Source organism: Balaenoptera ricei, chromosome 2, assembly GCF_028023285.1.
Source record: "Balaenoptera ricei isolate mBalRic1 chromosome 2, mBalRic1.hap2, whole genome shotgun sequence".
NCBI lineage: Eukaryota > Metazoa > Chordata > Mammalia > Artiodactyla > Balaenopteridae > Balaenoptera > Balaenoptera ricei.
Genome location: NC_082640.1, coordinates 77,027,176 through 77,043,769, shown reverse-complemented (window position 1 = coordinate 77,043,769; position 16,594 = coordinate 77,027,176). Strand labels below are relative to the sequence as shown.

Here is a 16,594-nt window from a genome sequence, read left to right as displayed (position 1 = left end):
TTTTCTAATGTAACATAATCCCATATGAAACAAGTTCTATAACATATATAAAAACTGTGTAGTAGTTTTGTTGCCCTAGTTTATACGGAAAACTTTATTGTATTTCTTCAGTTGGCTAAGAGAGAGAAAAAATGTTATAAAAAGTTGTCTACTATACCACATATAAGGTTATTTGAACACTGTATTTCCAGTAAAGATTTATAAATATGGATGATAATTGTTTTTACAATATTGACAATACTGTGCAAGGAATAATTGGAACACCTCTTTTTAGCTATTTTTACAAAATATTAGGAAGTCTGAAATGTATGACAACTCTTAACGGGGGTGGAAGTTGAAATGGACACTTAAGTCAGTAACTTTTATCCTACTGTTACACTTAGATTTAACATTACCCAGTTATTGCATGGGTAATATTTATTACCATAATATTATTTCTTTATTTCTCAAGTTCTAATTGGTAGTGTAGTGTACTAAAGTAAACATCTCTTTTTAACCTACTTTTAAAAGAGTAGCATACAATTAAGTGAATATAACATGAAAACAATATTATTAACCTTTAATCAATCAGGTACTTAAATTTAATGTGTAAAGATCCTGTAGACAGAAAATAATATTGCATATTAAGACATTCCTTAATCAGTATGATATGGCTGCTGTATATTTACAACATAAGTTCTAAGGTTTGTTTTTTCTTTTTTTTTTAATTTTACTTTTTTATTTATGGCTGTGTTGGGTCTTCGTTTCTGTGCGAGGGCTCTCTCTAGTTGTGGCAAGTGGGGGCCACTCTTCATCGCGGTGCGCGGGCCCCTCACCATCGCGGCTTCTCCTGTTGTGGAGCACAGGCTCCAGACGCGCAGGCTCAGCAATTGTGGCTCACGGGCCCAGTTGCTCCGCGGCATGTGGGATCCTCCCAGACCAGGGCTCGAACCCGTGTCCCCTGCATTGGCAGGCAGACTCTCAACCACTGTGCCACCAGGGAAGCCCCAGTTCTAAGGTTTTTGAGAGAGAATTAAATGAGATTTTTTTTGAAAGTGCTTCACAAAACAATGATTTGATATTAAAAAATGTACTTAGAATATTATGTTACAGGAAACATATTGCCAACTCCAGTGCATTGGCAGCTCACGTAGAGAAGTGAAGCTGGAATAATTGCTAATGTAATTGTTGTTCTTAAAATTCTTGAGATTTTACATAATTTGATTCCATACCTGTGACAGTTAATTATCTTGGTCATTTATACATTATATTGCCCAGAGTATTAATTTAATGTAGGTGTAACTCTTTGAGTACGGAGGGGTGTTTTTTGGAGGGGTGTTCTTTTTTTAACAGAAGAGAAAAATGTTTAGTAACTTCAGAACATTACTGAATTATTACATGTATCATTTGTTTAAAAATAAATGCCACTACGCTTGTGATAAAATTAATTTTTGCTTTTTGTTTTGTTTGCCTATAATAGACGCCTTCCCTGTATGCACCTTTTCCACCAAGTGTGTGTTGACCAGTGGTTGATTACCAATAAGAAGTGCCCCATATGCAGAGTGGACATTGAGGCCCAGCTGCCAAGTGAAAGTTGACACCATGTTTCAGAACTCTTACCCTCCCTCTCATTCCCACCCTCCTGGTACTGCAGTCTACCAAAGATGGCATGACTTACCTGCGCAGATTTGGAAGCCGTGAACTTAGAGTGCTGGCTCTGCTATATGGTACAACTAATGCTAGACCTACAGTTTATGTATACAGTTGATTTTGATGTATTTATAAAAGCTTTTTTTTTCTAGATTTGACATTTTTCCTATATCATTTTACTGTATTTTTGCATGGTTCCTTGTATTGCATTTCTTTGCACATATTATGGGCTTGTGACCCTAAACTTGCAGGCAAGATTAGCTGCTTTAGTAAGTAGAATTTCGTGGTCTTTTTGTTTTTTACATAGTACCAGGTCTTGAGAATTATGAATTTTTTTTTTTATCCATTACTAACGTTTAATTTAATCAATCATGTACTTTAGTTTAATGTATAAAGATCCTCTAGAAAATGATAATATTGTGTATTAAGACATTCCTTAATTAGGACAAAATGGCTGCTGTATATTTACAATATGGAGTTCTGAGTTAAATACCATTCTTGATACTGGGAACAGAATACAAACCATTTTCAATCAGATGCAGGTGGTATTCACATCACCAGAGTAGAGTGATCAATAGAAATTTTCTTGGTGTATCCTTTTCCTTTCAGCACAATGCAGATAGAGTTGAATATTGATATCATACATTTAGACTGCTGTTCTGATTGTATTTATCTTTTTCCTACATCGATTAGAATTTTATTTCCCAGATTCAATTTTTGCTGCTGTGAAACAGCTCTGATGAACACTAAATAGTAATTTCAATTAGCTGGATTGTACATACTTGCAGATTTAACAAAATTTTAGGGAAATTGGAGAAGACATGTAGAATTTTGTTCAGTCTTCTGCTAAGCACGTATATTAAAGATATCTGCTTACATTGATTTTTGTAAACACATTTAGTCAGGATTTAGAATTGCAATCATCGGCAGGTATCTGTGCATTCATAGAACTTCTAAAGGTCCCAGGATCACTTTTAAAGGGATTTTTATTAGTTTAAAGATAAATAAAGTCAGCTGAATCTACATGTCTCTTGTTTTATTTCTCTTTAAACTTGAAAACAGTAAATCTGCAGATACTGTGAGGCACAAATTATACTGTCAACCTACTGTTGCTCTGGTTTTAGACTCCCACTTCATACATTACCAAGAGTCGATCACTGATTTAAAAATTTTAATTTCTATAGTTAAGATTTACTGCATAATATAGAATATTAAAGTTAAGTTAATGTACTAACATTTCTCCTTTGGAGAAAGTTTTAATCCACTTAAGGATGTGTATTATCAAGATACTTTCATATACAGGATAGCCTAATTTTATTTGTCTAAATATGCTTAATATGCCCGAGATTGCAAATGCATCAGTCAGTAACATCACTGTCTGTATGTGGAAGACATGTTCCCATGGATCATATGTGAAGATGTCGATAAGCTTGCATTAAGCCACCTGCTTTGTAAGTGGATTGATTAATAAATAACTTATATTTCTATTGTCTTTGTGTTTCATAATTCATTTTTATAAAACTGTTTACACTGAACATCTTGGAATTCAAAACAGTGATCTCACTCAAGTTGACATTTGCATAATTTGATGTTTGTATTCATTCAGTTATGGCTACTTGCCCTTGTTTTGTATTAGTAAATGTTACACCATAGTAATTGTCAGTATCAGCGTGCTTCAACATAGTATGTGTAGAGATGGAGGATGGACTATGGTTTAGAAATTTGGATATAAAATAACACATTTAAAAAGAGTACTAGGGACTTCCCTGGTAGTGCAGTGGTTAAGAATCAGCCTGCCAATGCAGGGGACACGGGTTCGATCCCTGGTCCGGGAAGATCCCACATGCCAACGGGCAACTAAGCCCATGCGCCACAACTACTGAGTCTGCGCTCTAGAGCCCACGAGCCACAACTACTGAGCCCGCGTGCTGCAATTACTGAAGCCCGCGTGCCTAGAGCCCATGCTCCGCAACAAGAGAAGCCACCTCAGTGAGAAGCCCGCGCACCGCAACGAAGACCCAATGCAGCCAAAAAAAAAAAATTATAATAATAATTTAAAAATCAAAAAAAAGAATACTAGATGATTAAGCTGCAGTTGTAGAAGGGTTGTGGGAGGAGTGGCAAGACAGAATGAGAGAGAGAAAAAGAGAGAGAGAGACTTTGTTTGCCATCTTACTGGGGGCAAGAGCTAGTAGCCTCCTGCGAACATGGCGCTGCGAGTGGCGTGCAGCGTGCGGGCCGCGATCTGCAACCTGCGCGCCATCTCTGCGCCCAACGCGCCCTGCCCGCCGCGGCCCTGGGGACTGCGGGCGGGCGCCGTCCGGGCGCTGCGCACCGGCCCCGCTCTGCTGTCCGGTCGTAAATTCACAGGCAAACATGAATGGGTAACAACAGAAAACGGCGTTGGAACAGTGGGGATCAGCAATTTTGCACAGGAAGCTTTGGGAGATGTTGTTTACTGTAGTCAGCCTGAAGTTGGGACAAAATTGAACAAACAAGAGGAATTTGGTGCTTTGGGAAGTGTGAAAGCTGCTAGTGAACTCTATTCTCCTCTATCAGGAGAAGTAACTGAAATTAATGAAGCTCTAGCAGAAAATCCAGGACTTGTCAACAAATCTTATTATGAAGATGGTTGGCTGATCAAGATGACACTCAGTAACCCTTCAGAACTAGATGAACTAATGAGTGAAGAAGCATATGAGAAATACATAAAATCTATTGAGGAGTGAAAATGGAACCCCTAAATAAACTAGTTTGAAACAACTTAATCTAGCATAGTTGTCTTAAATTAGTGGTGGATAGATTTTTAAAAAGCAACTTTTAGCAAAAGAAACTACTTGAAACAATGTTGCCTGAAGAAAATACCCCTTAACTTCCTAATGATTTCAGATAAACACTATGCATCTTTTTCACAACACCCTGTGATTTTTAGGCTAGTCTCCAGTTATAATACTCAGAATTCCTGAAATTATCTGTGGTAAAACTAGTTATAAAAATTATGTAATTCAAGGATAACATTGCTATCTTAACCTTATATAATATTGTAACTTGCTTACAGCCATCCCTGGATTTGGGTCAGAATACTCAATGAACTTGCCACTGGAAATAAATGACAGTGGAGAAAAGTTTGTTAGTTGTATAGTGTCCAGTGAAGAACATTACTATCTTAATTTTGCAATATACTGTGTTTGCTGGTGCTATTTTTATACAGTGAAGCAACAGCCTTGCAGGAAAATAAGAAACAGTTTAATAATAAAATATTCAACTTCTTAAAAAAAAAAAAAAAAAAAAAAGAGCTAGTAGCCTGTCTTCAGGTAGCCTGTGATGGATGCAGGACTTTACCACTGGAAAGCCCAGGGTCTGTGCCAAGGAGTAAGATGGGGAGAATTCTATACAATGGAGTCCTCTTGATGCTCCCCAAAACACAAATACAGATAGATTTCTCTCTTTTTTTTAATATTATATCAGATTTAGATGCACAACTACTTATTGACCTGTTTAATGATTGCTACTGATTTTTTTAAAATCTGAAGTATCATTACTTTAAAATTTATTTTATGCAAGTATTTGTAGGATATACCTGAATTGTTAATGCAGGAGCTTCTTAAGCTACTGCAATTAATTACAGAAAAATGTGATTAGTAATGAACCAAGTGAGAAAGAAAATAATTTTTAGTATTTTAACTTTCCTGTGCTTTGTTTTGGTGTCTTCCATATCCTGCTACATCTATGTCAAAACGAAAATTTCAGTGATAGCTATCCAAATACTTCAAAACTCTTTTGTCAGCAAATCCTTACGTTCATCGTTGTTAATATGCAAGTGATAAACTGATATTTGAAACATTTTTTTAATCTGGTGATTTTGTTTAAGCTGCTAGCACATTTCATCATTTGAACCATAACTATTTGACAGACAGAAAACTAGCTCTGTTTTAAAAATGCTATTTGCAATACAAATTAAAATGTAAACTGTAGACATTTTATTATTAGTTTTTCATAAATGGGGATAGCTTAATTTTGTAGAAAATGCATCCTGAATTTTTTTTAAAACATCTTTATTGGAGTATAATTGCTTTACAATGGTGTGTTAGTTTCTGCTTTATAACAAAGTGAATCAGTTATACACATACATATGTCCCCATATCTCTGATTTTTAAAAAATTTTTATTTTATATTGGAGTATAGTTGATATACAATGTTGGTGTACAGCAGGGTGATTCAGTTATACATAGACATGGATCTATTCTTTTTCAAATTCTTTTCCCATTTTGGTTATTACTGCATCCTGATTTTTTTTAAATTAATTAGTTTATTTATTTTTGGCTGCGTTGGGTCTTTGTTGCTACGCGTGCGGGCTTGCTTTAGTTGCGGTGAGCTGGGGCTACTCTTCGCTGCGGTGCACGGGCTTCTCATTGCGGTGGCTTCTCTTGTTGCAGAACATGAGCTCTAGGCGCGTGGGCTTCAGAAGTTGTGGCACTCAGGCTTCAGTAGTTGTGGCTCGCGGGCTCTAGAGTGCAGGCTTAGTTGTGGCGCGCGGGCTTAGCTGCTCCGTGGCATGTGGGACCTTCCCGGACCAGGGCTTGAACCCGTGTCCCCTGCATTGGCAGGCGGGTTCTTAACCACTGTGCCACCGGGGAAGCCTTGTGTCCTGATTTCTAATTTAACTTCCAAAACCTCTGGGAACAGTAAATTTTCTTGCTTATTCAAGACTTGACATGTCACAGTATTGGATATATCAATACTGAAATATTTTCTCTCAGTTATAGATTTCACTCATTTCCTTGAATTAAGAGTTATGTCCAAAACAGCTATTTCTTTCTAAGAAAAATAAATGTTACCACTTTTGTGGTTGGGCCTGCTGGGCCTTCTCTCTCCTCTGTATTCTGTACAGATTCACAGGCCACACAGTTGATCTTTTGGAGTTTTGAAAAGAATATAGTCGTTGGTGGCAGACAGACTTGGGCTTAGAATTGTGTAACTCTAAAAAACTTAACCTTTCTGAGCTTCATCTTTCTTATCTGTAACAGAAATAGTTTGTCATTAGAATTAAATGAGATGAGTGTAAAGAGCTTTGCATATAGGACATACTTAAGAAGATACATTCTCCCAATGCTTGCTCCATCCCACCCCACCGCCCAAATACCCTTGCCCTTGCTGACAAATGGTAGCATAGCGAGATGCTGAACCATAGATCAGTGTTTGCTGTAATCTTTACTCTTACTGAGTCCAAGCGACTGATTACTAGATAAGAATGAACAATCCTCTTCAGCCCTTCAAATTTTTCTTCTACCAGAGGAATGGAAGATTCCCAGCACATGTTCCTTTGCTTTGAAGCCACATCAGGCACATAGTTACCCATAAAAACCGTCCAATGCTGTGTTTTAGGCAGCTGCTGCCAATAGATCAGACTTGGCACAGGATGTGAAACCATTTGCCTCTCTGAGCTAAAAGAAAATATTAAGGAGAGATTAACAGCTAGAATTTCTCAATCTCTCCTAATTTTTCTCCCCATCAAATTGTGTTATGCAGGGATCTGGTGCCCATTAAGGATTAATTAAGCACACTGCGGAGCTGCCTATGTTATTGTATTAGCTGCTTCTAGGCTTATTCTTAGAGAGACCGAGAGTGTGTGGAAGGTGTAGGTTTCCAGGAGAAGCTTTTGATTAGCCCAAAGAAATTGCATGTCTCCTTTAATCCTTTATCATCACTACCGAGAATGGTTAGATTTACTAAATAGTCATTTTCATTGTGTGCTACGCTGAGTCAGTTTTGCTTTAGGTGGTGGTATACAGTATGTGTGCAGGGTGGGGGGGTGCTTTGGAGAGTAAACTTCCGCAGATTGTTATTGATAATGTTGTGTTACAGAAAGGAAGAGTTTGGCTTCTGCCATTGCCTGCGTGGCTGGTAGCACAGCTCAAGATACTCAGATTTCCAATCTGGCTCATAATATGGAATGCTCCAAACCTGTTATCCTAAGGATTCTGTTTTTTAGATTCTCAAGAAGAGTTTTTGACAAGGGAATTGGAAGAGATATGGTAAGTCTTCCAGCCTGGCTTTAAAAAGGAATGGATATCTTTATTGAACTGCTATCTAGACTACCGTACTGTTAGTATTTGCTCAGAGAATAAGCTATGGTGTACCTGGGTTCCTAGAACTTTGTTGTTAGCCACACACGCCCCAAACCCCAAAGGTTTGTATTACCTATCTATTGTTTGGTGACCCTAAAACTTAGTGGCTTAAACATCAAACATCTTAGTTTCTGTGGGTCAGGAATTTGGGAGCAGCTTAGCTTGGTGCTTCTGGCTCAGGGAGTCTCATGAAGTTACAGTCAAGGTGATAGCTGGGGCTGCAGTCATCTGACGTCATTACTGGGTCTGGAAGATGTGTTTCCACGATGGCTCACTCACATGGCTGTTGAAAGGAGACTTTGGTTCCTTATTGGCTGTTGGCCAAGAGACCTCACTTCCTTGTTATGTGGGACTCAGATGTCTTCACAACAGGGTAGCTGGCTTCCCCAGAGCAAATGACCACAGAGAGAGAGCAAGTAGGAAGCCACAGTGATATTTTTCATCTAGTCACAGAAGGTATACTCTCATTCTTGCCACATTATATTCATTAGAAGCAAGTCACTAAATATAGCCTATACTCAAGAGGAGTTGATTGGGTTCCAACATTTGAAGAAAGGTACAGCAAGAATTTGTGTACACATTTTTAAAACACCACGGTTAGTAACCTGTCTTATCCCCTATGTCAAGACCCAGTCTCCAGACATCTTGGACTTCTGTAGCCAAAGATTCTATCAGACTGGTCTCAGTCCTTCCCAGGGCTCTCCATTACATCTGATTCATGGTTCAGCACTAAATCCACTGTGCCCTCAGCAGGTAACCAAATGCCAAAATATCTGGAAATGGCTCAGGCATTCAAGTTGCCCGTGTGAAAAATTTTCCAAGAATAATTTTTTTTTTTTTTTTTTTGGCTGTGCTGCACAGCATGTGGGATCTTAGCTCCCCGACCAGGGTTCAAACCCATGCCCCCCTGCGTTGGAAGCACAGAGTCTTAACCACTGGACCACAAGGGAAGTCCCAGAATAATGTTTTTGAGATTCATAGTTTACAAATAATTATAAATCCTAGCTACTGTGCTATGTTTTCCTAAGCCGTGACACCATAGGAAACAGTAAGATGCAAAACTTGCAGCAGGGATATCCCTGGTGGTGCAGTGGTTAAGAATCTGCCTGCCAGTGCAGGGGACACGGGTTCAATCCCTGGTCTGGGAAGATCCCACGTGCTGCGGAGCAACTAAGCCTGTGCACCACAACTACTGAGCCCATGTGCCGCAACTACTGAAGCCCGTGTGCCTAGAGCCTGTGCTCCGCAACAAGAGAAACCACCACAGTGAGAAGCCCGTGCACCACAACGAAGAGTAGCCCCCCTCGCCACAACTAGAGAAAGCCTGCACGCAGCAACGAAGACCTGATGCAGCAAAAGAAAAAAAACTTCCAGCAAACAAAAAAGCTTATTTGGTGCAAGGATTGAGAATACTCCCAGGTAAATATATCTGTTACCTATTATGTAACAAACCACACCAAATCTTAGTGACTTAGACACAATATTTATTTGGTCATCACTGTACAATATGGGCAGGGCTGGGCAGGAACTGCTCATATCTCAGTGTGGTGTGACCACTGCGTTCTTCATGTGACTGTATTGAGTTGGGAGCTCTACTGGGATGGAATGCCAGCGTGGCCTCCCTTAGATGTCTGATGCTTTAGCTGGGATGGCTGGGACAGCTGAAGACTCACTGGGCATCTCTCTTTTTTTTTTTTTAATTTATTTATTTTTGGCTGTGTTGGGTTTTCGTTGCTGCACGCAGGCTTTCTCTAGTTGTGGCGAGGGGGGCTACTCTTCGTTTCAGTGCACGGGCTTCTCAATGCAGTGGCTTCTCTTGTTGCGGAGCATGGGCCCTAGGCACGCAGGCTTCAGTAGTTGTGGCATGTGGGCTCAGTAGTTGTGGCTCACAGGCTCTAGAGTGCAGGCTCAGTAGTTGTGGCTCATGGGCTTAGTTGCTCAGCAGCATGTGGGATCTTCCCGGACCAGGGCTCGAACCCATGTCCCCTGCATTGGCAGGCAGATTCTTAACCACTGCGCCACCAGGGAAGTCCCTGGGCATCTCTCTTGATGTGGTCTCTCTAGTGAGGGAGAGCTAGACTTCTTTACATGGTGACTCAGAGCTCTAAGAAAGAAGAGACTGCCAGGCTTCCTAAGACCTAGGCCTGGAACTGGCACAGTGTCATTTCTGCCATGTTCTGTGAGTCAAAGAAAGGCTAGCCCAGATTCAAGGGGAGGGGAAAAAGACTGTACCTATTAATAGAAGTAGCAGCAGCAAAAAAAAAATTGTGACCATCTTTAATTAATCACAGTAAGGTAAAACAAGTGCCATTGCTTTGTTATAATTCCTAGTACAAACTTCCTGAACACATTTTTTCCCCCCAAGCCAAAGTTTAGCATATGGAGAAGTCATGTGTGCAAATGGTTTATTTTCTCAAGTGTTATCATGAGAGGAATCAGTGGTGGAGGAACTTTGACTTCCCCACACTGATATTTGAGAAAAAGAAACTTATGTGATGGAGATATTTCTGTTCCTTTGACTGCTATATCTTTGTGTAATTTAGAAATTCTTTCTGCAGTGTTTTTTTTCTTAACTTTTTTTAAAATTTAATTTATTTTTTGGCTGTGTTGGGTCTTCATTGCTGCGTGCGGGCTTTCTCTAGTTGCGGCGCGCAGGGGCTACTCTTTGTTTCGATGCGTGGGCTTCTCATTGCAGTGACTTCTCTTGTTGTGGAGCATGGGCTCTAGGTGCGCGGGCTTCAGTAGTTGTGGCTTGCGGGCTCTAGAGCTCAGTCTCAGTAGTTGTGGTGCACAGGCTTAGTTGCTCTGCAGCATGTGGGATCTTCCCGGACCAGGGCTTGAACCCGTGTCCCCTGCATTCGCAGGCAGATTCTTAACCACTGCGCCACCAGGGAAGTCCTGCAGTGTTCTTAATAGATGGTTATTGTGAAAGTTTATGTGTCAATTTGCACCACTGAGTACCCAAACATTTGGTGAAACGTTATTCTGGGTCTATTTTAGGGGGTGTTTTCTAGATGAGATCAAGATTTAAATCTGTAGTCTGTGTAAAGCAGTCTCCTTAATGTAGGTGGGCCTCATCCAATCAGTTGAAGGCCTGAGTAGAACGAAAAGACTCTCTTCCCCTCCTCCTACACCCCATGAGTAAGGGAGAATTTCTCCTCTTCACTGCTTTCAAGTTGGGACATTGTTTTTCTCCTGTCTCTGCACTCAGACTGAGACATGGGCTCTTCCTGGGTTGCTAGCCTACCAGCCTTGGACTGGAACTACACCATTGGCTCTTCTGAGTCTCCAGCTTGCAGACTGGAGATTGTAGGACTTGTTAGCTTCCATAATTGTGTGGGCCAATTCCCTATCTATCTGTCTATCTCTGAAGAACCCTGACTAATCCAATTATGCCCATGGTTATATTCTTCCAGGGATGATGAGGTCACTACTTACTGAAGAAGTGCATTTCTTTTGTAAACAGTTAAAATCATTAATTCTTAAAAAAAAAAATCATTCTCTTCCTTTGGTAGATGTTCCTATAAGTCATAGGGTCCTATTCTGTATTTTGGAGCAATGTAAAAATAAGTCTGGTTTCTTGCTATATGCTAACTCTTCAGATACTATAGGACAGCCATCTTGATTTATTTGGGTCTTCTCAAAGTGGAATATCCTTAGAACCCTTTTGTTTAGACTGGATCTTAAGCTTCTTACCTATTCTTGTCACCATTTTCTGGATATGGTGTTTTCTAGTTTATTAACTATTTCTAGTTTATTAATCATTTTCTAGTTTATTAACATTCCTCAAAATATGATACCTATAAGTGATCATCACTCTGGCTCTGGCCTGAGCATTAAAAAGTACAGAATTAACCTGAACTCACTCATGCTAATGAGTTAGATCTTGGAATGGTGGTATTTTCCAAGGGTGCACAGGTTTCCTAAAGGAAAGATGTGGAAATGGAAAGAATAAGAACAAATTGAAAAAGGAATACAAACTGAAGGGAAATGAGACACAGTCTGCACTCTACCATCTGTGTGAGAGTGGGATTGGCTGTCATGTCCCAGTAGGCCTGCACACCCCACAGGCACAGTTTAGCCCAGAATGGGGGCAGTTACTAAAAAGCCAGCTTGATATGCCAGTTGGGACATTCTCTGCATTCTGTAGCTCCTCAAGATTCCACAAAAGCTGATTAGGATATGATACAAAAATCAGAGTGTCTTACAATGTTTATCTGGTATAACAGAGAACAGGAAATGCATGAATAATCGAACAGCATAATATTAAAACTCTTGAGTCAATGGTTTATTATCCTCAACAGACCTTTTACTTTTTAACTCACTTTCTAAGGATGAGTAAATTATATTGTAATCCTTTCATGGACCTTATATTTTAAGCACCATGAGGGCAGGGACCTAGTTTTTAATGCCCTCTTTTTTTCCTTCTAAGTAGTCTGCACAGTGCCTTGCTTATACAAGGCGTTTAGTAGATTAAAAGAACAAAACAAACAAAAAGAACTTGAATAATCTGCAAGCTTGAGGTCCAGATTTTAGAGACTCATTTTGAGTGGAGGCTCATGAAGATACTAGAAAGGTCTTTCTTTCTACCTCTATGGGTCTCCCTGCTACTGAGCAGGCTTACAGGCCCTAGACTGGGACAAACCCATGCACCCTGCCCAGCCAGCAACAGATAACCAGGTTACCTTCATGGGATAGATTACGGTGACATATTGGTCGAGGTGAAAGTAGTAGGTCAAGATGGATGCAAGCAAGGCAGAGAAAAAAGTCTTTCTTTTTGTAAGAAAAGTGACCTGCCCCTACCCCCAAAGAAATTCGCATTGAAAGTTACTTATTTTGGGTAACATTTAAGAAAATTTTAACCTAACCACTCAAAACTTTTAAATTACCTTGCAGTTGTTTCCCCTTGTCATCCATATTTAGTCATTTATCAAGGTTCTGTCATTTTTCCAGTAATGCCTCTCATACCTGTTTCCATTTTTTTATTCTCTACACTCATCCAAGTCAGATTTTCGTTACATCTCACCTGGGAAAACTTTTTCCATAGTCCATTCTTCGTGCTGCCCCCAGGGGTCAGCTTTCTAAAACAAAGTTCTAACCAAGTCATTATCCTTCTTAAAAACTTTCCATGATTCCTCATTTTCTGGATCTTTTTCAGCTTTATCTTTAACATTCCTATAATCCAAATGCCTCAGACTGCTTTGTTTTTCCACAGATTTATTCTCATTGTTTCTACTTGAATGCCTTTGCCATCTCTGCTTGCCAAAATCTAACCCTTCCTTTAAAAGCTCAAATGTCCCCTTTCTAGTAAGCCTTCCTTCACCTATCCCCATTTTGAATTAATCGTATTATTTGTGCTCAATGTTTTATAGGTTCTGCCTCTTAAAATAATTTTGTTCCTATTTGTCTCCCCTTCCTTGTTTTGAACTTGAGGGCACGGCTTGCACTTTACTCTTCTCTGTGTTCCCTGCAGTACCTTGCAAACACTGACATTTTAATTTTAATATGGCAAATTTATCTTCTAGCTAGTTAAGAGAGAAAAGAAATCAGGAAGAGGTAGGCAGTTAGGGTAGGGGACAGAAATGTGATAAGAGCAACTGAGGGAGAGAACATGGTAGTAATGAGGAAGATAGCTGGGTGCTGGTGAAAATCATAATTTGTTTATTGTCTCATTCACAATTAATGATATGTAAATTAAACTGGGCCCTTTATGCTTCCACTGTGATCTGGAACAACAGCTGCTGAAAGTCACCAAGAACAGAAATAGAAAAGCATTCTTCAAGGATATAGAAACCATGACCATGAGCTGAGCTGTTGGACTTTTATGATAATCTAGTACATAACCCACATGAATCCTAATAAAAATTCAACAGTAAATAAGCACTTTATTTGTTCTAGGCACAGAACCAACACCCTTGCCCTCATGTAGCTTATAATCTAGCATGTTTGATCAAATTAAGCAGCTCCCTGGGTTGAGCTTGAGATGGTCCTAGTGCCTGTTTATGGGCCTTCTAGGAGAGCTGTGAGGTTTCCAGCTCTGACCTGACCCAGGACAGTTTTTGCCTCCTGAAGTTCTTGAGTTCTGCATCAACAGTGGCTATCTGACTGTGAAATTTTCCCATTGGAGGAAGGTCCTGGAAGTCTGAGGGAAAGAATCCCAGGAACAGGAGAAAAAGGTGGGTAGCTGAATAAGAAATTAGAAGTGAGGAAGGTCTGACAAACAGCAATCAAATCTCTGGTGATTCAGAAGGATAGTCCTGACAGCCAAGAGTGTAAGACTCTACCCCAGACTGAGGAATCTTGGTGTCAGAAAAGAAGAGTTCCCGTTTGGCACTCCAGGACCTAAACATTTGTGTAGGAATCTCAGAATCTGTCTCTCTGACTTTCTATCTTGGACGTCCTTTCGTGGGGTTGGAAGACACTAGGCAACACCTACCTTGAAGTCCAATAACTCCCGCCAAACCAAGCCACTCACCTTGTCTCCAGTCATACTGGTCCAATATTGGTCTGTGCTTTTGCTTGGGGTGCTCTCTATGCCTGCAGTATTCTCCCTTCACTCCATATCCGCCCCATATGCATACCTTTTTGAAGCAGTACTTGACCAAGAAATGAGAAAAAGTGTATTGATCATGTAGAATTTTACCATAATGTAAAGGGCCATTGGCCTTCAGGAAATTTATCCTTGGTTAATTTTCTATTCGATTCCTTTTGATGACTGTTTCAAACTTTTCCCACTCTTTCTGCCAAATGTAGAGAGGACAATGGTAAATACAATGGAAAGAGCACAGGCTTTGCAATCAGAACTGAGTACCAACTCTAGCTCTGAAACCCATGAGGACTGTGATTGCAGCCAAGACATAGAACTGTTCTGAGCCTTAGTTTCTTCATCTGTTAGATTGAGATAACACACGACATGTTAATTAGACTCACTGTGGTGATCATTTTGCAATATATACAAATGTTAAATAATTAGGTTGTACACCTGAAACTAATATGTATCAATTATACCTCAATTTAAAAAATGACCCCAAAAAACTGGGATAATACTATCAATAAAGATTATGAGGAATCTATGAGAAAGTTTATTTAAATTAGAATATAGGAAGAGTGATCAATAAATGTTACCTAAGACAGGAGGGAACAAATAAAAATATAGAAGGACTACAATGCATTAAACAAGAGATTGAATCAAAAAGTTTATTTGTAAGGTTCTAGGTTAGTTGAAGTGAGGGATAAACCATAAAATAGTACTTCTATTTTAAATGAAAACATAATATGTCTAATACGGATTAAATTATTCAGCTTTAACCATGTCAAATCAGTTAATAAAAGCACTTTACCATTCTTAACATTTCTGTTTACAAAGACCTGAGAGGTGGTAAGGATTGTTTAATAGTTGTAGCTTTTGATAATACCACAATATTATAACAATAAAGCAAAAATATAATTATACTCACAACCCCAGTGCACAAAACATCTAGAGCCCATGCTCTGCAACAAGAGAAGCCACCGCAATGAGAAGCCTGTGCACCGCAACGAAGAGTAGCCCCTGCTCGCCGCAACTAGAGAAAACCCACGCACAGCAACGAAGACCCAATGCAACTAAAAATAAATAATAAATAAATAAATTAATTAATTAAAAAAAAAAGTGGATACCATACAATAATGTGGAATGGAAGAGATCATGGGCAAGCGAAATGAACCACCACCAACAACACCAAAGGCCGGTGTTCATCCAAAGAAGGTGATGGTGTGAATATGGTCACATTGGAAGGGAGTCCTCTATCATGAGCTCCTTCCGGAAAACTAAATGATTAATTCCAACAAGTACTGCTTCCAGTTAGACCAATTGAAAGCAGCACTCGATGAAAAGCGTCCAGAATTAGTCAACAGAAAACGCAGAATCTTCCATCAGGATAATGCAAGACTGCATGTTTCTTTGATACCAAGGCAAAAACTGTTACAGATTGGCTGGGAAGTTCTGATTCATCCACTGTATTCACCAGAATTGCACCTTCGGATTTCCATTTATTTTGGTCTTTACAAAATTCTCTTAATGGAAAAAATTTCAGCTCCCTGGAAGACTGTAAAAGGCACCTGGAACAGTTCTTTTCTCAAAAAGATAAAAAGTTTTGGGAAGATGGAATTACGAAGTTGCCTGAAAAATGGCGGAAGGTAGTGGAACAAAAGGGTGAATACATTGTTCAATAAAGTTCTTGGTGAAAATGAAAAAAGCGTCTTTTATTTTTGCTTAAAAACCAAAGGCACTTTTTGGCCAACCCAATACTTTCCCTTCCCAATACTTCTTCACTGAATACCTAATTTTTAGTTATAGGACGATGGATACACTAACATCTTCCCATGCCATATAGTAGCTGCAATTATTTCTGTTTTACTAAAGAGGAAACAGGTTTAGAAATGTTAGATGCAAGGGAAGGAATTTAATTCAGATCACTTCATTTAAGGGTCATTAGTACCCCAGTAACAGAGCGAGGAACCATTTTTTAAAGAGTAGAGCAGGAGTGATGGGAAAACTTGCTCAAATTGTTAGATGGAGCCTATCATCAGAAGTCATTTCACTACCTTTACTGTGGGCCTTGGACCCTTTCCCTTCCTCTCTCCTTTCCCATTCCTCTCACTTTTTCTTTCTTCTTGTCTTGACGTGAGCCTCTCACCCTGCTGCCCAAGGCTGGATCACACTTGTCTTTCTCATTTTAAAATCTTTTGCTCATCATAAGATAATTTATTCGACGAATATTTATTGAGCACCGATCACAACCCACACGAAACAATGTGCTAGGTGCCGGCAACACAATGGAGAGCTTACATGAATCACG

General features: G+C 39.5%; 2 protein-coding genes across 9 annotated transcripts in view; both read left to right on the top strand.

Moving 5' to 3' along the window:
* RNF111 (ring finger protein 111) overlaps positions 1-3,121 on the top strand; it is an 85,601-nt gene extending 82,480 nt beyond the window's left edge. For all 8 annotated transcript variants that reach the window (XM_059913170.1, XM_059913169.1, XM_059913167.1 and 5 more), the window contains one exon: positions 1,460-3,121. In XM_059913170.1, the coding sequence (XP_059769153.1) occupies positions 1,460-1,577 (118 nt within the window). In that variant the 3' untranslated portion in view covers positions 1,578-3,121. The remainder of the gene's footprint in view (positions 1-1,459) is intronic.
* Positions 3,122-3,836: 715 nt separating this feature from the next.
* LOC132360448 (glycine cleavage system H protein, mitochondrial-like) lies at positions 3,837-4,867 on the top strand. The gene has a single exon (XM_059915526.1). It carries the CDS (start codon positions 3,837-3,839, stop codon positions 4,356-4,358), a length of 522 nt encoding a protein of 173 aa, XP_059771509.1. The 3' UTR covers positions 4,359-4,867.
* Positions 4,868-16,594: the final 11,727 nt, after the last annotated feature.